Genomic DNA, 25,028 nt, shown 5'->3' on the forward strand with positions numbered 1-25,028 from the left:
ATCAGGCCTTTATGGTAGAGTGGCAAGACAAAAGTAACTCCTCAGTAAAAGGCACATGACAGCCCGTTTGGAGTTTGCCAAGAGGCACGTAAAGGACTCTCAAACCATGAGAAACAAGATTCTCTGGTCTGATAAGTTTTTGGCCTGAATGCCAAGCGTCACATATGGAGGAAACCTGGCACCATCCCTACAGTGGAGCATAGTGGTGGCAGCATCATGCTGTGGAGATGTTTTTCAGTGACAGGGACTGGGAGACTACTCAGGATTGAGGGAAAGATGAACGGAGCAAAGTACAGAGAGATCCTTAATGAAAACCTGCTCCAGAGCGTTCAGGACAACGACCCTAAGCACACAGGGTTCACCTTCCAACAGGACAACGACCATAAGCACACAGCCAAGACCACGCCGGAGTGGCTTTGGGACAAGTCTCTGAATGTCCTTGAGTGGCCTAGCCAGAGCCCCGACCTGTACCCAATCGAACATTTCTGGAGGGACCTGAAAATAGTTGTGCAGCGACACTCCCCCTCAACCTGACAGAGCTTGAGAGAATCTGCAGAGAAGAATGGGAGCAACTCCCCAAATACAGGTTGTTCAAGCTTGTAGCGTCATACCCAAGAAGACTCGAGGCTGTAATCACTGACAAAAGGGCTTCAACAAAGTACTGAGTAAAGGGTCTGAATACTTATGTAAATGTGATGTTTCAGTTTTCAAAAAATAATGATCAAAAACCTGTTTTCGCTTCGTCATTATGTGTAGATTGATGAGAAAAAAAAGTTATCCATTTTAGAATAAGGCTGTAACGTAACAAAATGTGGAAAAAGTCAAGGGGTCTGAATACTTTCCCGAATGCACTGTACTTCATTCATTCATTTTAGGCGAACAACTTAAGGCCCTCTCAGTAGAACTACTGATTTTCAGAGGGGTCGTTATCAGGCGGGGATGAAAGATTGAAAAGCAAAGACATATACGGATTAGACGAAGGAAAAGAGGGATCTGAATAAGGGATCTGAATACTTTCCAAATGCACTGTACAGTATATCATGGTCTGTCACACAACCTAAATATAACATAATTTATACCCAACTCTACTGCAAGCCTTCAGACTATGGCCCCTTGTCTTGCAGCTGGATGTTGTTAATTCGCAGCACGTGCTGTTAATTCATAGCGCTTCACACCTGTTTTACAGTGGCTTCACAATTCCCACACCCTTTACGCTTGTCTCAAAGTGAGGAAAATATGCTAATGATGAAAACCTTTAGTGGCAAGGACTTCTGAAATAGCAACTTGCTGAGCATTAGAATCACTTTGTAAACTGTTGTAAGCTCTGTCTGAAAATTCATGAGAGGGACACCATATTTGAATGCTCACTGATACATTCATGTTGGACTGGCTATTCAGGCATTCAAATATGTATGTTGAAATATAAAATAAAAATGTTGCTTATATGCTGCACAGATGAACCATGAAAATGCAAGTCTTGCAAAAGCCAATACCTAAAAATTACACAATTCATCTGCGAATTGAACACTGTACATTCAAAAAGATTTTCTTAGTCTCCAATTAAATTGGAAAAAGGATTACAAACAATGATACAAAGCACATAAAAAACAAAAACAAATTAAAAGTAATGATCCACTAAAAGCCGCTAGGAAACGAGAGGTGTAAAATTGGAGAGACCAATATGAAATTACAATAAAATCACTTCACGATGAATGAATGACCTCAGCCCGATTTTAAGTAATTCGATTTTTTCATAATCACAATGAACCAAAAAAACAGCGGGTGCAGTGAACAGGTTATAGCATCCATTCTTATAATCTTCCAAATGGATGTAATTTGTCTGAATTAAGAAACAAGTCACCCTGATGAGACTGGAGCTACTGTACATGAGAAGCTAACAATAATTGTAATCAGACTGCAAAGCGTCTGCTCTACAACAAAACAGATTGTCTGACACCCAGTCTCTCGTTTTCTTAAAACGATTTGGGCTGCTTTGTATCCACCATAGCCCGGCTTTGAGAAACCGCATCGACAAGGGCCACAGCACGTCTGAGGCAACCAATTACTTGGCCCTCTTCTTCGTTCAACGCTAGCTCTTCCAGAAGCCCAGGACGGTTCATTACGGGAGCTGTCCGTCTTGATGAATTCCTCCGGTCTAGTCTAGCCCTCCATGCGCTCTGGGACAATACCGAGCCCCACACCGCTCTACTTCAGACACAGATACAAATTGAATCCTCGCCGACAGTCACTGTGCTTAAGACGAGATTCCTTTACAATTGACCACATTCTTACCCCCAGCCTCTCTAGAAAAGAGAGATAGATAGGATGTGTCCCGATTCACTTGCCAAGTTAAATAAAGGTTAAATAAAAAAGACATAAATACATTCACCACCCTTCTCCCGAAGTATGTACTTGCACACTTTCTTCTCCCGAAGTATGTACTTGCACACTTTCTTCCATGGATTTAACAATGATGGAAATTCCCTACAGCCAATGCTTACACCGATCATTAGCTTTTAAATCCATGACGGGAGTTTGTGAGTGCAAGTGTGGAGAAACAGGACACAGACAAACATCCCTGGAAATAACTCAAAGAAGCCCTAGAAATGACAAGCTCAATCCATGGACAGTGTTTGTCCATGGAATGCTCAGGATATTGGAGAGTGGGGGGAAAAACATGCAAAACTGTAGCCTGTCACAGTGGGAAAGGAAATAATAGAATAAGTGGTGTGCTTTTCGCTGAGGTAAAATTAAGCATAGAAACTATTTCAAAGCCACCTTTTGGCTCTCGAGCAGCTGCTGTTTGGAAAATATCTGAGCTGTCTTCTTTTGATGCCTGCACTTGAACACAGTCAGGTATAGCTACCACTACCTTAACTACCCAAACTTTCAAGGGTGTCTTCAAAGCTGAAAGTATCTCTCTGTATCTTTCCTTCTTCCATTTCTTTATTTCCTTGTTCATTTTTTAAAAACATTTTTTTTCTTTCTTTCTTACTATCTATACTTTCTTCCTGTCTTTAGTTTTCTTTCTTCCTCCTTCCTGTCTTTCACTTTGTCTGTATTTCTTTATTTCCTTTCCCTCTCTCTGTCTCTCTCTCTCTCACACCTCGACAGACCTTGGCCCCTTTTGTCAGTCCCACGCACAAAGCTATTTTCACCAAATTACATTTTCAGTCTGCCTCTACCCTCCGTTAAAAATAGCACTGAGGAAACGTGAGCAAAAGTTCTGTCCCCAAGAAAGGGGGTCTCGGAGCAACGATTCATCCCATTAATCCAGCAAATATTCCACTGCAGCCAGCCGAGGAGATAAAATGCAATGTCACAAGAGGTTAATGCACACGCACACACACACACACACACACACACACACACACACACACACACACACACACACACACACACACACTGGATAAGACCGCTGGATCAGACGACTGTGTTTCCAAACAAATACATAAATTGTATTTGTTCACATGTGAATGTCTCACTCCTCTCCCACAGTAGCTGATAATGACAATTCCCACTGATTCAGACTCAACCGCAAGTCACAAGCTACTGCTGCTGCTGTTGTGAAACTGCATCCAGAAGCACGCTGCAGCAGAGGGCCTCGCCGGCCACACACAGGATACACATCGACGCGGCTCTGTTCGCAGTTTAGTCTGAAACGCAGCTACATCAAAGGCTGCTGCACCTCTTACTCGACCTCTACTGCTATGCAAGCCACAACCCTCTGGCTTACACTCTGCAGAACAATACCCTGCCAATACTATTGAGTGATATTCTTGGAAAGTGTCTTATTTATTTTATTACATTTTTTTTCTGAAGCTAGGGGGTACATGCTTTACTCCCTGTGATGTTGAAATAGTAACTTTTCTGTCTCCTGAGAGATCCGCTAATTCAGGAGTTGTCACGTCCTGACCAGTAGAGGGTGTAGTTGGGTCAGGACGTGGCAGAAGGGAGTGTGTGTTTTTTATTGTTTCATTGATTTTGGCCGTGTGACTTCCAATCAAGCACAGCTGTAGAGGGTTGTGGTTGATTGGGAGTCACACATAAGTTGCCTACGTTTCCTTTGTGTTTCGTGGGTAATTGTGCTTGTCAATGTGGTTGCACCTGACAGGACTGTGTTGGATGTCAGTTTTTGTTGTTTTTGTAAATGCATAGTGTTCGTGACATTAAATATGACGAACCCTAACTCCGCCGCATTTTGGTCCACTTTTTCCATAGACAGCCGTTACAGGAGTCCTTTTTTGGTTTGTTTGAACAATCCTGGTAGTTGAGGTTAGGAAAATCATCTCACTCAAAATGGTAAAAACAACAATGAAAGAACAAAATGTCAACCTTCTAAGCTTTGCCACTAACACCTTAGCATGAGAAAAAGCACGAGAGCTTGCAGTTTTTGCTCGATGCAGACAGCGACCTTGTTTCCGGCAACTGAATTGAAGGCTTTGTGAGGCCATGTTACCTCATCTCACAACACAGTACAAAACCTGGGAGACAACCATCTGCCAACACTAAACACACACACGCACGCACACACACTTTGGTTTGTCGCTGCTTGAGCAAACGTTTTGGGATAACTCTCATGAAGGTTCTTTAAAGTACATTTTAAAGTACACTTTAAAAACCATTCTAGTGTAGATATAACCATTGCCTGCCACAAAGCACATCACAAGAACCACTTTTGATTGGTCTTTTTAGGTGCTATAGAACTTTCTCAAAAGGGTTCAATATAGAATCATTTGACAAAACCGTCCCCAAAAACAACTAACCTCTCCAGAAGCCTTCTAAGCAAAGTGTACCCTTTAACATCAGGTGTCAGCATCAGCTATCTCTTCTCCACTCATACATGTTATATTTACAATGCTGCAGACACTCAAAGAGCAGCTTAGGGCGAACAGGGCTCTGTCAGAGAATAGACACATGTTTAACAGTGTTGTGTAACTGTAGGCCAGATACAGGGGTTGACATACTGTTTGTGTGTGTGCGCGTGTGCGTGCGTGTGCGTGTGAGAGAGAGAAAGAGTGTGCCAGGTTATGTGTGTGTATGTTTGTATACGTGAGAGTGTGTGTCTACACCATAAAATCAACGGTAGAGTACTTCATTAGAGAGGAACCAATCTAGAAACCAACAGATTATCAACTTCGAGCCACGAATGTCCAATACTTTCTCTAACTGCACAGCCCACCAGCCCAAATGCATCGAAAACCGTACAGCGTTACTTCTTCGCTCCGACTCTGTGCTCGCCACAACGCCCTGCCTGCTGAAGCACGACCTCTCCTGTCACTGGCTGGATGTGGTTTTCTGCTGAGTCAGTCACCATCCGGGCCAGCCAGTCTCTTCACGCATCACTTTCCATTCAGGTTGGGCGTCACCAACCGAATCTACTCAGACAAAAGGGTTGAGTTGGAACATGGCCTTTTATAACGCATTAACTGTCTTAAAGCAGTTCCCCACAGGGGACAATAAAGTTAGAATTAGCCTTTGGGACCAGAGCAGCAGAGTAGAGCGGAGGGAGATGCTAGCATCGGTGAAACATCCTGACAACCGTAAGCCTGTGGCATTAATCATTGTGGCAGTTTGTTTCACATGACGTTAGTAGGGGGTCAGGATTTTATTGTCCGTGCCAGGCGAGACGACCATGTTTCTGCTGAGCGAAGAACATCTTCTTGCCTTTTTTAGGGTTAGGACCCCTGAGTGTTGCTGTCCCCCCTCATACCCCTCATGCACGCACGCACACACACACCACCACTCTCAGACAGAACAAAGTGGACATGACAGTTGAACAGGTATCTCATACTCGCGGCATGGCCGCGGCAAAGGGCATTAAGTACCATCCCCCGCTCCCCTACCATGCCCTTTTCTCCATCTCCATAGCAACAGGATCTCAGCTTTTTTGGGAGGAATGAGGGGTGAGGGGGTGACAAGCAGTGACATATCCCTTTCAGTGACATTTGCGATCAAGGACGGATGTTGATGTATAATTACCATTTTAACAGACATACTCATCCTCCCTGGCTTGCTACTTAGTTTCTAGGCCCCCGTTGACTTGCAACTAACAGGCATTTTGGTTTTGCCGAGCGAGGGCCAATAACTAAACTTCTCCTCTTCTCTCATTTCTTTTTTCTCCTTCCTTCTCTTCCAGAATGTTCTCATTAAACCTGGCCTTGACTGCTACCGCTAAACGAGAGCGGTAAACATTTGCCAGGTCAAACGCTGCACAAACGGGGCTAACAAGGCAGAAGTAATGCATAATTTATCTCGCCAACAGCCAGGGTTCCACGGAACAAACAATCTGACGAGGGAACATTTGTTTTAGTGCCGTTTTTCGAGAGTCGTCATTAATTGAACCATTCTGATTATGTCTCAGCCTGCGTCCCAAATGGCACCATATTCCCTATATATTGCACTACTGTTGACCAGGGCTCATAGGGCTCTAGTCAAAAGTAGTGTGTTATATAGGGAATAGGGTGCCATTTGAGATACAACCTTAGTGTAGAGTGTAAATAGAAATGTCAGATGAAGATTCCCTTCAGGCTGTCGGATAGAATGGAAGAAAATCAGGAGGTACAAGTAGTGTGAAGTATCTTGGCCTTTATTTTGTCAAAAGCAATTACTTTTCTGGGGATGATATGAAAACAAGGCTCCTCTTCAACTGCAAGAAACCACATTTGAATTGATATATTTTGGTCATGAACAACTAACATTGTTTTATTGAGCAAACCTGGCAGGCGGATAGTAGAGACTGCATAACCACATTTGAAACTGAATTTGAAGATTATATAGAGAGTCATATACAGATATAATAAAGATATAACATGAATTGGTTCCTAAATGTAGATTCCATTACGTTGTAGTAGTTCTTATAATCTGTAGTAGTTGTAGTAGTAATTGGTTGCAATATGGTGATGTGATGTCTCCTCAACCAGAAAACCAGTTTACAACCAGAAAATTACACCATGAAGTCTCCATATACCAAAAGTTTGACACACTTTCATCAAATAAAATTAAAAAAATGGTTCTGGATTATTCTCCAATCAAGCATGCGGTTCAGCGGACATATTAAACACCCCCGTCATATTCAATTATTCTGCTCGCCAGTTGGGTTCAGAAGAGCCCCTTTTCTGTTAAAACAATCCTGGTTAAATATTTTATTTTGCTTCCTAGCCACCTGTCATGCAACAAACCTCCTCAGCCCCCTTCTTCTCTGATGCCACCGTGTCACATTAGTTCAGCTGCACCATCGAGAGCATCCTGACCAGTGCATCACTGCCTGGTATGGAAACTGCTGGGCATCCGACCGTAAGGCGCTACAGAGGGTAGTGCGTATGGTCCAATACTTCACTGGGGCCAAGCTTCCTACCATCCAGGACCTATATACTAGGCGGTGTCAGAGGAAGGCCCAAAAAATTGTCAAAGACCCCAGCCACCCAAGTCATAGACTGTTCTCTCTGCTACCGCACGGCAAGTGGTACCCGGAGTGCCAAGTCTAGGTCCAAAAGGCTCCTTAACAGCTTCTACCCTCAAGCTATAAGACTGCTGAACAATTTATCAAATGGCCACCCGCACTATTTACAATGACCCCCCCCAGCTACTCGCAGTTTATTATCTATGCGTAGTCACTTTACACCAACCTACATGTACAAACTACCTCGACTAACCTGTACCCCCTCACATTGACTCAGTACCGGTATCCTCCGTATATAGCCTCATTGTTGTTATGTAATGGGCGTGGTTTGCCATTTTGGGACTATTATTATAATTCTTTGGTCCATTAAACCAGGCAAGCTTAATCAGGCACAGATTAAGTATTTAAAATTATTTAAAATAGTATTTCAGCCCAGGTCTGCACCATGCACAGGATATTGAACCCAACCATCTTTCCTGCTTTGGACAAATCAGTATTTCAGGCAGAATTCCAGAGGCCGGAAGATGAGACAAGAAGACATTTTGAAGCTTTTGTTCTTTCCCGGTTCCTATCTGTGTTTTTCAGGTAAAGGGAGAATGCAGACACTTAAGAATTCCACTAGTGTTTCAGGCACTCTGAGAAGCGCCTCTGGCAATGTGACTTCCAGAATCCCAATATCTTTCCATTAAAACTTCTTCATGAAATATACACACTGAGGATGTATGTCATGTCCTGACCATAGAAAGCTTTTATTTTCTATGGTGGAGTAGGTCAGGGCGTGACTGGGGGGTTAATCTAGTTTATATTTTCTATGTGGGGTTCTAGTTTAGTTTTTCTATGTTTGGGTGATTTGTATGATTCCCAATTAGAGGCAGTTGGTAATCGTTGTCTCTAATTGGGGATCATACTTAAGTAGCATGTTTTCCACCTGTGGGTTATGGGATATTGTGTTTATGTGTAGTTGTATTGTCGTCACGTTTCGGTTATTCATTATTGTTTTTGTATTTTGCTTAGTTTCACTTTCTAATAAAATATGTGGAACGCTACTCACGCTGTGCCTTGGTCCGATTATTACAACGAACGTGACAATGTACAAACAGAGCAATCTGCTTCAAGTCTTTCATATGAGAAAAGACCATTGTTTGTTTGGTTCAATTAAAGACACTTCCCCCAAAAATGTAAGTAGATATTTTCTAGTCCTTAAACACAGGAGAGGAGATCTAGACTTGTCTATTTGTCATACATTTTGGCGTTTGTGTGTGCCTCACACACACACACACACACACACACACACACACACACACACACACACACACACACACACACACACACACACACACACAAACACTGCAGAGTGTGGGCATAGCAAGCAATATCATGCACAATACATCACTTAGGGACGCCTTCGAAGCCGGCTGTCAGAAAAATACTGCACTGCATTGGCCAATGTCGACTCCCCTCCGCAACCACGGTAATCAACAATGTTCAAACAGTGTTAGCGTCATCAGGCTAAGGCCACAGCAGACACAAACACAACTCAAGAACGGGCTATAGTGGGATCCCTATCCTTAACGTCCTTTGAGTTAATGCTGGAGGCTATTATTTGTATCCTTCATTAAATAGATGGCTATTCTCTAAAACAATTATCTGGAGGGCAATTGGGACAGCACACAACCCTGCAGTGTAATACACACACACACACACATCTATACATACACACAACGCCTTAAAGGGATAGTTCTGGATTTTGGAAATGTATCTGCGTCCAGTATAAAGGAAGTTAGAGGTAGTTTCACGAGGCAATGCTAACTAGCATTAGTGCAATGACAACCTAACCCCAGGGGACTCTGGACTTTCACCCACTCGAAGGTAGAGCGCCATCCAATAAATTATAACTCATCACTGTATCCTCTATATGAGAGTGGGCTGGCCTTCCTTAGCTCTTCGGAGACTAAGTCATTGGTACGTTTATATTAATAAGGACAAACTGAGACAGCTCCCATTTGACCTGTGTACCTACATTGTCCAGCAGACAAATTACAACTATCGCCTGCGCTCACATGACTGTGTTTAGTGACTGTGCCTTAGGCCCGTACAGTTCCACAGCCCTTCGGCTTGGAATGAGCTTCAAAAGGTCCTGAAATTACAGGAGCTAATCCCTTTAAATGAGTTTAAAGGTAAGATAAACACTATGATGGAAAATTAAGTGGGGGTTGTCAATAATTTGAACCCTTGTTGCTCCACACCTCCCCAAACCATCTTGCTGCTCAATGTGTAAATGTATGTTTTTAAACTGTAGTGCTTTGTGTTTTATGTTGTAAAAGTGTCTGAAACTGTGTGTGTTACTATTGCGGCCAGGTCTCTCTTGTAAAATAGATTTAGAATTATATTGAGACTAACCTGGTAAAATAAAATGTATAAAAGAACAGAGCATGGGCGATTACCATCATCAAACGACAAGAGGAAGGCATAAAATATCCCCCTCATCCAGCTGCCCGAGCCCTTTCTGCCTATAGGCCTTGGTGAAAAGTAGTGCAGAGAATAGGGTGCCATTGGGGATGTACACCTTCTCTCTCCTTCCCTTCTCACCCATGCAGCCACAGAGGTTGTTAATATGGATATGATTGGATTCTATGCCCTACTTTTAAAATTACACATTGACATTGGGCAGGAATTTTCAACCGCTTTGATGATCTTCACAGACTTTTTTCCCCTCATCGCTTTTTCTATATTGTTTTAAGGTTGTGCGCATCGAGGCTTGCTTTTTATTTTCACTTCAAAGGGGAAGCCTAATTTCACAAGGCTGCAGGCTTTTGGATTGTTTCTGTGATGTTGCGTGCACAATGAAAATGTTATTGTTGATAATGGGGTTTTGGCACGTGGAAAAACTAGGTTTTAAAGAGACTGCGGTGCGCACGGTGCATTGCAATCAATGTGTGTATTTTGAAAAAAATCATTCAAGGTCAATATCTGTGAGGGCCTGTCACAATCACCATATTCACCATGAAATTGATCATCAACCTTTGACAGAAAATTGCTTGAAAAACATGATAACTGTTCATAGGTCTTATCTGACGGACCAGGGCCTGTATGATAATAATAATAATAATTTGGGCGTGCTTATACTGTATACAGTCTTGTTTCACTGTATGTACAAGTGGGTAACCTGTACAAGTGTGAGTTTTTTTGCATATCCCATTCCCCCTGAGACCTCCTCGGAGAGGGTCTGGGAGTGTTAACATAGGATCAGTTTTGCCTTTTAGATCATGATAAGATTATATGGGTGGGGGAGGATCTGATCCAAGATCTGAGATGCTTTTTGGGTTCTTGATTTTTTTGTGTAAAGATTCCAGTTGCATGGATTGAAAATATCCCTACACTGCTGTTTGAATATGACACTTTTCTATTCATTTAATTCAAACATCAGTGTAGCTACCACCATATTGCTTTTCCTCTCTTTGATTTCAATGTATTCAGAGTGAATACATCCCATTGCTCCTTTGAGAATTTCACCTTCAACCTTGAAGTTAAATAATGTCCCCACTGATCAGCATACCTTTTGAGTGTGAGGTTAATAAACTACTTAGCATTAGAGAGAACATGCTTCACATACATCCTAACACCACACACACAGAGACACACACACACGCACACACACTAGCCATATGCCTCAGTGGAATGTGCCTTTCACTTCTAATTATCGCAGAATGAAAAAATGAGCGTCTGATTTTAATTTGGGTAACATCATTGGCGTGCAGGTCTGTCTGAAATGCAAATGTTCTAGAATTATGCCAATGTAAAAAAGGGCTAAACTTGTCAACAGATGTGGTGGAATATTAATTCTCATCTTTTTACATATCAGATGAGTGTTTTTAATCACTCAAACGCATAATCCCCCTAATCACAAGAAGAGATAACAAAACAATTATTATTCTCATCAGACGCTGTCTAAAACATACAGTAGGGAAAAGGTGAAGAGGACCTTTACTACTAGATGAGTGAACGTGTAGTGAGGTGAAACCATGCTCATGTGACGACTAACCTTGCCAGAGGCCTGAGAATTTGTGTTAACTTCCCGAGCTAATGACTAGCCTTGGCTTTAGCTCACGAGCTAGCAGTCTTGTGACACACGAGAGACCCTGCTTCGAACCCTGGTTGAAACCATACTGAAACAGCCATTGAAACCTAGCTATTCAAAATTAACTAATGTTCCAAATGTTTCAGAAGGGCCAGTGAGGTGTGTTTAGGCCATCATCAGACATGCCATGATGTAGCCTGATTGCACTTCAAGCTGAAAGCGCCAATAAATGCTAAGCATTTACTTGATTATTAATTGTTAGACTTTGATGATGTTGGTCCATTGTTTTGAGGCTGACAGAAACAGTAAAGACAGTGGCCTGGATTGGTCTAGCAGTTATTGTTGCTGCCGTCTTCAGAGCACATGTACAGGTTTACTTGATGTACAGGTTAATTTGATCACTGTGTTGTTGCAGATCATTTTCCTGCAAACTTGTTGTGTATTAGAGATTTAATAAGGCTTTTAAAGTTAGTAATTTACACTTTAAAATGAAAACTGTATAAATCAAAATGTCCATTAATTATAATCCACATAGTAATTCACATTTCCTTTTACTGCAAGAATATTTTCTTACGTTTACATTTTTTGTCATTTAGCAGACACAATAGTGAGTGCATACATTCCTGCTGTGAGAAACTGGTCAAGTTAAGATATGACATGCAGATGTTGGCGTTTGAATTTAGTTTGCACCGCACCCACACTTTCCTGTCTCTCTTCACTATCTCCGTCATGTAAAACAAAAATTAAAAAATGTAAAAATACATGAACATGTTTGGGAGTGATGATGATAGTGAAGGGAAGGGCTCGGCCAAACAATCTCACAGTGGGTTACATTACAGCATGTTGCCACTACTACCAAAGTCACACCTGGTTGAGGAATCTCGAGAAGGCACCGGCAGGTTCATCATTCGGACAGACCAGCAGGATTTAGCCGTGTGCCAATATACCCTCATATTGAATTATTTATTTATTTATCTCTTTCTACAATTACAATATGAATGCAGTACTTTCCCCAAACAGGAAATTAAAGAAGATAATGCAAATGTATAAATAAATCAGCAGCAACAACAACATATGTACTGTAATCCCCTCATCTTCTCTGTTTGGTGTTCTTGCGTTGTAAATTGCTAAGTCGTATTGACAAAATGCCAACAGCTACTATATATAAATAAAGCTTCCTCAAAATGTAAATTAGTTGTAAATGTATCTCTGTTACGAGCACATCCTGCTTCAAGCATGCCCCATTCAAAAAAAATGCAGAACTAAGAACAGACATAGCCCTGGGTTCACTCCAAACCTGACTGCCCTTGACCAGCACAAAAACATCCTGTGGCGTTCTGCATTTTTATTGAATACCCCCCGCGATATGAAACTTTTCAGGGAAGTCAGGAACCAATATTCTCAGTCAGTTAGGAAAGCTAAGGCTAGCTTTTTCAAACAGAAATTTGCATCCTGTAGCACTAATTCCAAAAACTTTTGGGACACTGTAAAGTCCATGGAGAATAAGAGCACCTCCTCCCAGCTGCCCACTGCACTGAGGCTAGGAAACACTGTCACCACTGATAAATTCACCATAATTGAGAATTTCAATAAGCATTTTTCTACGGCCGGCCATGTTTTCCACGTGGCTACCCCTACCCCGGCCAACAGCTCAGCACCCCCTGCAGAAACTTGCCCAAGCCCCTCCTGCTTCTCCTTCACCCAAATCCAGACAGCTGATGTTCTGAAAAAGCTGCAAAATCTGGATCCCTACAAATCAGCCATGCTAGACAATCTGGACCCTCTCTTTCTAAAATTATCAGACAAAATTGTTGCAACCCCTATTACTAGTCTGTTCAACCTCTCTTTCATATCGTCTGAGATCCCCAAAGATTGGAAAGCTGCCGCGGTCATCCCCCTCTTCAAAGGGGGAGACACTCTAGACCCAAACTGTTATAGACCTATATCCATCCTGCCCTGCCTTTCTAAAATCTTCAAAAGCCAAGTTAACAAACAGATCACCGACCATTTTGAATTCCACTGTACCTTCTCCACTATGCAATCTGGTTTCCGAGCTGGTCATGGGTGCACCTCAGCCACACTCAAGGTACTAAACTATATCATAACCGCCATCGATAAAAGACAGTACTGTGCAGCCGTCTTCATTGACCTGGCCAAGGCTTTCGACTCATCACCACATTCTTATCGGCAGACTCAATAGCATTGGTTTCTCAAATGACTGCCTCGCCTGGTTCACCAACTACTTCTCAGACAGAGTTCAGTGTGTCAAATCGGAGACCTCTGGTAGTCTCTATGGGGGTGCCACAGGGTTCAATTCTCGGGCCGACTCTTTTCTCTGTATATATCAATGATGTTGCTCTTGCCGCAGGTGATTCTCTGATCCACCTCTATGCAGACGACACCATTCTGTATACATCTGGCCCTTCTTTGGACACTGTGTTAACAAACCTCCAAACGAGCTTCGATGCCATACAACAGTCCTTCCGTGGCCTCCAACTGTTTTTAAATGCTAGTAAAACTAAATGCATGCTCTTCAACCAATTAATGCCCGCACCCGCCTGCCTGACTAGCATCACTACTCTGGACGGTTCTGACTTAGAATATGTGGACAACTACAAATACCTAGATGTCTGGTTAGACTGTAAACTCTCCAATCCAAAATTAAATCTAGAATCGGCTTCCTATTTCGCAACAAAGCCTCCTTCACTCATGGGGCCAAACATAACCTCGTAAAACTGACTATCCTACCGATCCTTGACTTCGGCGATGTCATTTACAAAATAGCCTCCAACACTCTACTCAGCAAATTAGATAGAGTCTATCACAGTGCCTTCCGTTTTGTCACCAAAGCCCCATATACTACCCACCACTGCGGCCTGTATGCTCTCATTGGCTGGCCCTCACTACATATTCGTTGCCACACCCACTGGCTCCAGGTCATCTATAAGTCTTTGCTAGGTAAAGCTCCGCCTTATCTCAGCTCACTGGTCACCATAGCGATACCCACACGTAGCACGATATATCTCCCTCACTAACTTTAAGCATCAGCTGTCAGAGCAGCATACCGATCGCTGCAGGTGTACACAGCCCATCTGTAAATAGCCCATCCAACCAACTACCTACCTCATCCCTATATTTGTTTTAGTTTTCCTGCTCTTTTGCACACCAGTATTTCTACTTGCACATCCTCATCTGCACATCTATCACTCCAGTGTTAATAACTGCTAAATTGTAATTACTTCGCCACTATGGCCTATCTATTGCCTTATCTCCTTACTTCATTTGCGCACACTTTATACAGATTTTTCTATTGTGTTATTGACTGAACATTTGTTAATCCCATGTGTAACTTTTCAACCGATCACTGCCCGCCCCTGCCCGCCCGTCTAGCATCACTACTCTGGACGGCTCTGACTTAGAATATGTGGACAACTACAAAGACCTAGGTGTCTGGTTAGACTGTAAACTCTCCTTCCAGACTCACATTAAGCATCTCCATTCCAAAATTAAATCTAGAATCGGCTTCCTATATCGCAACAAAGCATCCTTCACTCATGCTGCCAAACATACCCTCGTAAAACTGACCATCCTACCGATCCTTAACTTCGGCGATGTCATTTACAAAATAGCCTCCAACACTCTCCTCAGCAAATTGGATGCAGTCTATCACAGTGCCATTCATTTTGTCACCAATGCCCCATATACTACCCACCACTGCGACCTGTATGCTTTCGTTGGCTGGTCCTCGCTACATATTTGTAGCCAAACCCACTGGCTCCAGGTCATCTATAAGTCTTTGCTAGGTAAAGCCCCGCCTTATCACAGCTCACTGGTCACCATAGCATGCGCTCCAGCAGGTATATTTCACTGGTCATCCCATTTTTTACATTTACATTTTAGTCATTTAGCAGACACTCTTATCCAAAGCGACTTACAGTAGTGAATGCATACATTTCATACATTTTTTTTTTTCTCTCCGTACTGGTCCCCCGTGGGAATCGAACCCACAACCCTGGCATTGCAAACACCATGCTCTACCAACAAAGCCAATACTTCCTTTGGCCACCTTTCCTTCCAGTTCTCTGCTCCCAATGACTGGAATGAATTGCAAAAATCACTGAAGCTGGAGTCTTATATCTCCCTCTCTAACTTTAAGCATCAGCTGTCAGAGCAGCTTACCGGTCACTGTACCTGTACACAGCCAATCTGTAAATAGCACACCCAACTACCTCATCCCCATATTGTTATGTATCCTCTTGCTATTTTGCACCCCAGTATCTCTACTTGCACATCATCATCTGCACATCTATCACTCCAGTGTTAATGCTAAATAGTAATTTAGTAATAAATAGTAATATAGTAATAAATAGGCCTCTGTGGCCTATTTATTGCCTTACCTCCCTACTCTTCTACATTTGCACTCACTGTACATACATTTTTCTACTGTGTTATTGACTGTACGTTTGTTTATGTGTAACTCTGTGTTGTTGTTTTGTTGCACTGCTTTGCTTTATCTTGGCCAGGTCGCAGTTGTAAATGAGAACTTGTTCTCAACTAGCCTACCTGGTTAAATAAAGGTGAAATAAAAAAATCTAATCCTCAGACAACCTGTTTCAATAAGTGTGCCTATCTCTGCATGACATTTACCATGGTTAACAACACTAAAAACAACGAGAATGGGGCAGAAAAAACAACATTTTGTCTTCCACCTGATGTTAGCTTTGGAGAAGCATTAATAGGCTAGGCCTCATTTACATATACTTCGAAAAACCACACAAAAAAAGAAACTGTCAGGATCAGCATTAATTCCAGAGCCGGATTACATAAGACATTGACTCGCAAAAGCCAAGGAATACTAAGGAACGCCTCTCCAACAGTCTCTCTGATGTCAGAAAGGGTTGGGAGAAATAACAGCCCGCATTGCGATGTGCCAGCTAAGTAGGGCATGTCGGGAGTTGCCGCCGCCAGCCTTCAGAACTCTCCTTTTCCAAGGGGGCGAACTGCTGCTTTCAAGCTCTCCCTCTGAAGACGATGTCGAGATCACAGAGTTGCGGAGATAAAGCACCTGCGTTTCAACTCCCCCACCCCTATCCCCTTCCCCCCTGCGCCCCACCCCCACTGGAGTCGCAACATTAAACTTTAATGAAAACAGACAGGGCAACAGAGGTAATATGGAGCTGTGCTGCCCGGTCCCTGGCTGGTTGCAGTGCAATGACGAGCAGCCCAAGTTCAGCAACAGAGCCTTGAAGTCATGCTGGTACCCAGTGTATATAGCCAAGTTATCGTTACTCGCTGTGTATTTATTATTACTTTTATTAATGTGTTAATACTTTTCTATTATTTCTCTATTTTATTTCTATCTTCATTGTTGAGAAGGGCCCGTAAGTAAGCATTTCACTGTTAGTTACACTTGTTGTTTACAAAGCATGTGGCAAATAACATTTGATATGATTTGCGTTGAGAGAGTTGCCAGACCAGCCACTGTATGGTTATAAATGGGGTTTCGAGGAAGAGGGTGGCCACAGGCCAGATTACAACCAACACCACCCACAGTGCCTTCGGAAAGTATTCAGACCCCTTGACTTTGTCCACATTCTGTTACGTTACAGGATTTTCTAAAATGAAATAAATACTTTTTTCCCCCTCATCAACATATACACAATACCCCATAATTACGGAGCGAAAACATTTTTTTAAACATTTTTGCAACTGTATAAAAAAATAAACAGAAATACCTTATTTACATAACTATTCAGACCCTTTGCTATGAGACTCGAAATTGAGCTCAGGTGCATCCTGTTTCCATTGATCATCCTTGACATGTTTCTACAACTTGATTGGAGTCCATCTGTGGTAAATTCAATTGATTGGACGTGATTTGGAAAGGCACGCACTTGTCTATGCAAGGTCCCACAGTTGACAGTGCGTGTCAGAACAAAAACGAAGCTCCGAGACAAGATTGTGTTGATGTACAGATCTGGGGAAGGGTACCAAAAAATTGTCTGCAGCCTTGAAGGTCACCAAGAACACAGTGGCCTCCATCATTCTTAAATGGAAGAAGTTTTGAACCACCAAGACTCTTCCTAGAGCCGGCTGCCCAGCCAAACTGAGCAATAGGTGGAGAAGGGCATTGGTCAGGGAGGTGACCAAGAACCCGATGGTCACTCTGACAGAGCTCCAGAGTTCCTCTGTGGAGATGGGAGAATCTTCCAGACGGACAACCATCTCTGCGGCACTCCACCAATCAGGCCTTTATTGTAGAGTGGCCAGACGGAAGCAACTCCTCAGTAAAATGCACATGACAGCCCACTTAGAGTTTCCCAAAAGGCACCTAAAGGACTCTCAGACCATGAGAAACAAGATTCTCTGGTCTGATGAAACCAAAATGTTACTGGCCTGAATGCCAAGCGTCACTTCTATAGGAAACCTGGCACCATCCCTATGGTGAAGTATGGTTGTGGCAGCATCATGCTGTGGAGATGTTTTTCAGTGGCAGGGACTGGGAGACAAGTCAGGGTCAAGGGAAAGATGAACAGAACAAATTACAGGGAGATCCTTGATGAAAACCTGCTCCAGAGCGCTCAGGACTTCAGATTGGGGTGAAGGTTCACCTTCCAACAGGACAACAACCCTAAGTACACAGCCAAGACAACGCAGAATGTCCGTGAGAGGCCCAGCCAGAGCCCGGACTTGAACCCGATCAAACATCTCTGGAGAGACCTGAAAATAGTTATGCAGTGATGCTCCCCATCCAACCTGACACAGCTTGAGAAGATCTGCAGAGAAGAATGGGAGGAACTCGCCAAATACAAGTGTGCTAAGCTTGTAGCGTCATACCCCAAAAGACTCAAGGCTGCCAAAAGCGCTTCAACAAAGTACTGAGTAAAGGGTCTAAATACTTATGTAAATGTCATATTTCATTTTTTTATTTTGTATACATTTGCAAAAATGTAGTCATAATGGGGTATGTTGCTTTGTTAGGACTGGCACCATTGAAAATGGCCACTGGCCACAACAACCACTGTATGTATATATAATGTACACAAGTCAGGAAACAATATTTCCTATAAGTGAAATGCACTGCAATTTTACATCTAGACATTGCTTTCTAGGTGTGTAGGCTAGGAAACGTTGAATAATACTTCAAAGAAAAGAAGCTCTCTCTCACTGCTCTTGCAGAGTATCACTTATATATTGAATGCCGACATTTCAGCTTCACAACCATCAACAGAGAACTTAACCAGTATTTCCTAGAACATCATCATGTCAGTCTTGGAAGGGTGAACTGACTCTGACCCACCCTATTCCCCATGTCTCACAGCAGTGGTTTTATCAAGCTCTAGCTTAATGGAACTTGGGGCATACTCTGGCTATGATGCTGCAACTACTGCTGTACTGTGTTCATGGGAGGGAGAGATGGAGAGAGGGATAGAGAAAGGGAGGGAGTGAAAGGGAGATGGAGAACGAGAGAAAGGGAGAGGCCTAAGACAGATGGGGAGGCCTCTGCAAAAGAGAGGGCGAGTTGGACAGAGGGAAACACAGCCTTATCCTGGTAATGAGGAGAGTCGGTCAACAAAGCCACCCGCAAAAATCCTATCCCTCTCTCCCTCTACTACAGTCGTCTGTTAATGTTTGCCTTTTCAATTGTTTGCACAGTGATTTCCAATGGGAATACACTTCACAGCACTAGCCTCTCAGTTCTTGTTACACTCTTCAATTGGACAGTAACTAGGTTTCAAAATGTGTATTTCTGTGGCATTACAGCTGTAGCCTGAGAGAGAGAGAGAGAGAGAGAGAGAGAGAGAGAGAGATATTTCAAATAAACCATCTTCAGCATTGAACCACCGTAGGTATTAGTTAGTAGTATTTCTTCAGAGGTCAACAGATGCTTGCTTTGTAACTACCTTTTGGGGGAATGTGGAAAGAAAGCTGAGAGAACAGAACAACACACAGATTCCCCTTGGAGTCTCCTGTATCTCACCTCAAATGTAGGTTTTTTGTTTCTAACGATTGCCTGTCCTTGATACTCATCTTTATGACAGGATTAAAGCACACGATTTGAGATTTTATATTGACCGAAGACAACACTGGATCACTTTCAATGCAAATCAGCATACTTTATACAGGTACAGGCCAAGACAAGACTGGTTGGTATACTTCAGTCTGCCTCAGACTGACAGGATCTCAGAAGGAGGCAGAGACAGAGGGTTCAGCCCATCTTTGACATAATTGCCAATTCTACGGTGAAAGAATGCCGCTGAGACTCTGACTTTTCCATTTTAAAAGTATGCCAAACAAAAACCATTGATTGCAAAGTTAAACAAACCATCCAACTTTAGGACTTTCCACAGAAAATTTGACAAAAACACATTTACTAGAAAAATTGTGTGCAGAGTAACAGAATGCTGTTAACATTTGCCTCAGTTTATTATGTGACCACATTTTCCCCAAAAAATGTTAAATAATGTATCTAATCCGAATTAATGTTCAAAGATGTCTGCAGAAAGAATGGGGTGTCAGCTATGATAATGCACCTCGAGTTTGAACAAAAATCTATTTTGGTTATTGACCTTCAGTAAGTGAAGTGGATTAACACCCAGTAACAAAATGATGGTAGCAGAGTGACATCATGGGTCCCTCCCTGATCTGTACTATACAGAGATGCATGGTGATGTATTCTGAATAGGTACACAAAGGTAGAACAACGATATATGCTCCTTTGCATGTTTGGGTATTATTCTACACACTAACAATTATTAGAATGAGCTCCGCCCCCAAATAATACCGGACCAAAGCATTGCCAAGTTTGGACATCACAGTAGAGTGCAGTACAGTACAGTATAGTACAGTACAATGCAGTAAATTATACTGTACTTTACTCTAGTGTGCTCTACTGTACTGTACTAAACCCTTCTCTACTGTACAGTACAATACTGTACTTGATTGTACTGACCAATACTATACTATACTGTACTTTTTAAAAATGGAGCCAATTTGTTTTCAGCACTTTTATTTCCATAACTGATCAAAACTTGTTTTCTCATGGCTCTCTCTTGTCCCTCCACAGCAGATATATGGTGAGCAAATATGTTTGGAACATCGAATCGCAATAAAATCACAGTATGGAATTGCAATACATATATAATTGTGAAAATCGCAATACATATCGTACTGGCACCTAAGTATCATGATAATATCGTATCGTGAGGTCCCTGGTAATTCTCAGCCCTAGGTGTCAATAAGAGCTGGAAGGGGTGAGATTAACTGGAGAGAGTGTAGAGAGACAGAGAGAGAGGGAGGAGCTGTCCAGACTGTTTTCACACTCCTCGTTTGACCATGAGACAGAAGGAGAAAGAAAACAGTTATGAACTGAACATAACAGTGGAAGGGAGGACAGTAGCAGGTAACCCAACTGTGATTTGTGACTACTATGAATTTCCATTGCAGCCAATTCAGTTGCAGTCATTCTGTTACTGATTTGGTGACAGAATAACACGCTTTAATCACTTAATATATCATAAACCAAATTGTTATTTGTAAAAACACTATAACTAATTAGTAGGTCTACCTTTACTTGTTACTTCTGTGAACATTCATTATCCTCTCTCATGATCGAGAGAAATTAGAACATTTCTTAAAGATATGTGGGGTTTTGGTAACAGAATGACAAAACACTAGACTATATTTCTTAAACTTACTGGAGGCAAACCATTTTGGCAAAACTAAATATAAATGATATTAGTTGGCAGGGGTCTTTATTGTCTTTTAATGTATTTCTAATAGATTTTAAGACTGTTTCTGCTAGATGTTTTCTAAGACCCCTTTTCCATCTGTTTGACCAGAAATCAAAGCCTTTGCTTATTCCTAATGTAGAGACATTTATATATGCCTTCATTTCTCAAAAGTATCGACTCTTAGCTTTCATTTGACACCCAATTTGATGTGCTCCTATGAACTTCTCATGTTAGTGCTCATGGGTCTTTTACATGGAAATGCCCAAATCTAGTTTACGAAGTAGACCAGACAGTGGTAACCTAGCCTGGTCCTAGATGCGTTTACGCAATCTAGAATAAAATAGAATAACATTTAGTAGAAATATAAATACAAGGAAGGCAGTCAAAGTAATTTACAGTAAAATAATTACACGTGTACAGGGAAAAATATAAGTTTGTAGCGTTAGATTTAATGTCCATAGTTAGTATGGATATTGGAATATAGTCCCAGTCATAGTTCACCCAGAGCTGTGCCACCCAGATCCACACTGAAGCTAACTTCTTCTTAACTTCTTAGCCAAACTGCCGCAGTCCTATCTCCGAAAGCAGGCTCCATGCAGCCCAAAGCTGAGGTTTTCATCACACTGGTATGAGCCGCCATTTGTAACATGCTATATTTAGTGGAAATTATTAATTCCGTGCCACAAAATGCAAAAATTGCTTTGTTTTGTGCCCACAAATGCCAAACGGTTATACACTGAAACCCCATGAGGGACTGTCTTCCTCCCAAATGGGACCCTATTCCCTATATAGTTCACTACTTTTGACCAGGGTCCATATGGCTCTGGTCAAAAGTAATACACTATAAAGGGAATATTTTGTCATTTGGGACTCATACCGTGACTCAGAGATTCATCCTGGCATCTGAACAAAAGCTCTGCCGCTCACCCAGATGTTTATCAGCCAGGGCCCTTGGCTTTATGAGATAGTGCCTAGTGTCGCGCCAGTAGTGGCATTACTACCATCCAAGAGACCACAATGTAATTCCCTCTTTGCATATGCCATTGGGATATGATTAAGAATGCAAACTGCACCTCAAACTATCTCTCCCTATCAAACACACCAACGAGGCTCATTGCTAGGCACGTAACAGAAATGTTAATGTTCTGTTGGGCCACGATAAGGCCTACCGTCACCCACCTAGGCTCTTTTGATGTGCTTGTCAGGGCTGGGCATCGCTGTCACAAAGGGGACACTGTCTGGCTCCATTCCAAATGGCACCCTATTCCTTATATAATGCACTGCTTTTGACCAGGGCCCTGATATGCAGCCTCTGTCATTGCCCAAACTGAGGAGATATACTGAGGAGATATTGTTCCAAAGCTAAGTAGAAGATTGATATACCAATAAAAGTGTAGCGAATTAAACCATATCGGAAGTCTCCACTTCCACCTTCCTTGTGCCAATAAAAAATGATAGACAATCAGTTACATGGGGGTGATGGTGATAATCCGTCAACAGGCAACCTATTAAAAGAGGAGCGGAGATAACCGTAACAACATGCTACTGTTAAACACAACGAGAGGGTGTTATGTCGTGTGTTATGCCATGGTGGGAAAGTGTTTCCCCTTGATTTGACTCTTATTGATAATCCTTTAATGGACAATCTATCAAAAGAGGAGTGGAGACAAACATGTCACCATGCTACTGTTGAACACAGGGGAGGTGTGTGATGTATTCAAGTATATGCCAAAGAGGAAGAGTGTTCCCTCTTGATTTGACTTTTTCCTAAATTACCAATTTGAGGCAAAGTACACAAAAATCTATTTTATTTTATTAACCCTTATTTTACTAGGTAGGTTGTCTAAGAACACATTATTGTATTACAGCAACAGCTTGGGGAAGGGATATCCAAGATTGAGAATATTTGGGCCAGTTTTATAGACACAGATTAGGTCTAGTCTTGGACTAAAAAGCCCTTTCAATTGAAAATCTCCATTGAGAATGCTTTTTACTCCAGGACTAGGCCACAAATATTTAAAATTCATGTTTAATTTATTTAGACTGTGGGTCTTTAAGAAATGCCAGGAGGGACACAAAGGTACTGGTCCACAGTTTGCACAAGAGTTTGTGTTTTCGGTTGATTGGAGGAGTGACAGAACTGTCTGTGACTTCACAGGGAGCAGCGAAGGTTTAAAACGGCCAGATAACCAGTGCTCACTCTGTATTGAAATGGTTACATTTCTCTTACAGCTCTCTCTGGAGATGGACCTGAAGCAGCATGTGTGATTTGGAATCCTGAGCAAACCCTCCTGTATTTCTCATAAAGAATCCTAGACCACAAATCTACATATAGAATACCATGGGTTTTGAAGTCTATTTCAGCATGTGGATAAACATATGTGTTCATACTTTTGTAGATAACTATGTAAATACATATTTATGAGGATAATATTATGTTGTGACTGTGAATGTGGGTACATCAGAGCATCTCTGTCATCCTCTTTGGTGAAACAATGTTAGCCTTGGGTGAGAAATGGGATATGGTTCTTCACAGTGACATTCATCCAGATAATAAACATCTTAAGCCCCAGTTCATAGCGTTTGTCTAAACGTAGTTTAGCAAAGACACTCACGGATACATTGCTTCGGGGGACAGTCTCTAAATCGATGAGCGCTGATAACCTGCGCATTATTTGTCTCATTATTATTGAGACAAAATAGATTTCAAGCCGCCAGACTGTCGGGGACACGAATGTAAAATCAAATTACGGGGTAACGAAGTTAAATAGCGTGCTTCGTTCGGTTGAGAACTCCCAAGTCGTGTGTTTTGATAGACATGAGCTACTGTACACAGCTCCACACACCTTCTATAGTCTATGTTTTAATCTTCAATTTTTATTGTGTATGCTTTCTAAAGAAAATTGCTTGACTCTAGCATCATATATTTGACACAAATCTCAATTGTCATTATTGTAAATCAGTCCTTAAATAATCAAGTAGCCTTAAGATTCTCAAAACTGCGGCTGGATCAAAGGCCCATCTGCCAATCCTAGTCCAAAAAGTTTATTGAAGACTGTCACTTGCCCAATAGATGTATGAGAGATAGGAAACAACACTGACTTTTTTATTTTAATATGGTCACTTTCTTTTTCCAAGACAAGCATCCATCTAAGGAACATTAGGCAATTAGCAATGCTATGTCTACACCCACCTTTCTTCCAGACCCATATTTTTTTGTTGACCACCGGGCCCGGTTTTCCCCGGGGGTCCCCGTAGCATCCTCCTCGTCTCCTAACAGCCCCGCGGAAGCTGTATCTGAATCCTCTCCCTCCTCCACATCCATCGTCTTGAGACGCTTAGGTGCGCTCTCGTATTCCCCTTCCTCGTATTCCTCAATGAGAGACATTGTTGATGAATACAATTCTTTTTTTTGGTGTTAGATGAATTCACCACCTGAGAAATAAATCACAAAAAAAGCAGTCCAGAAAGTTGCATGCATGTGGCTCTACGATACAATGTCGACCAAGCGAACTAGAATTCTGACAGCTGTGCGCATTGACGGTAATGTCACCCTCCAATACGCCCCCTTCTTGTGCGTGCATCTTCACTCTTTTGTTCACATTGCAGATTTCTTTCCATTGGACAACCTTTGCTTCTCTTCTGAATACAGTCATTGATTGGCTATAGGGGTTATGCGTAAAAAGCGAAGATATGATAGAAGCTTCTGTATCGCGAGCCACAGTCTGTACTCTACGTGCATACCATCGAAGAGTGGGATACTAGGCCTAATTAAAAGGTAAACAATGAAGCAAATGTATCCCATGACACTTTA

At 42.1% G+C, this 25,028-nt stretch overlaps 1 protein-coding gene across 1 annotated transcript in view; it reads right to left on the reverse strand.

Annotated features, from left to right (window-relative positions):
• Positions 1-24,793, reverse strand: part of LOC106584808 (heterogeneous nuclear ribonucleoprotein L-like) — a 53,424-nt gene extending 28,631 nt beyond the window's left edge. The window contains exon 1 of the mRNA XM_014170409.2: positions 24,408-24,793. Coding sequence (XP_014025884.1) covers positions 24,408-24,602 — 195 coding nt within the window. The 5' untranslated portion in view covers positions 24,603-24,793. The remainder of the gene's footprint in view (positions 1-24,407) is intronic.
• Positions 24,794-25,028: the final 235 nt, after the last annotated feature.

The sequence above is a fragment of the Salmo salar genome, chromosome ssa02 (assembly GCF_905237065.1).
Source record: "Salmo salar chromosome ssa02, Ssal_v3.1, whole genome shotgun sequence".
Taxonomy (NCBI): domain Eukaryota; kingdom Metazoa; phylum Chordata; class Actinopteri; order Salmoniformes; family Salmonidae; genus Salmo; species Salmo salar.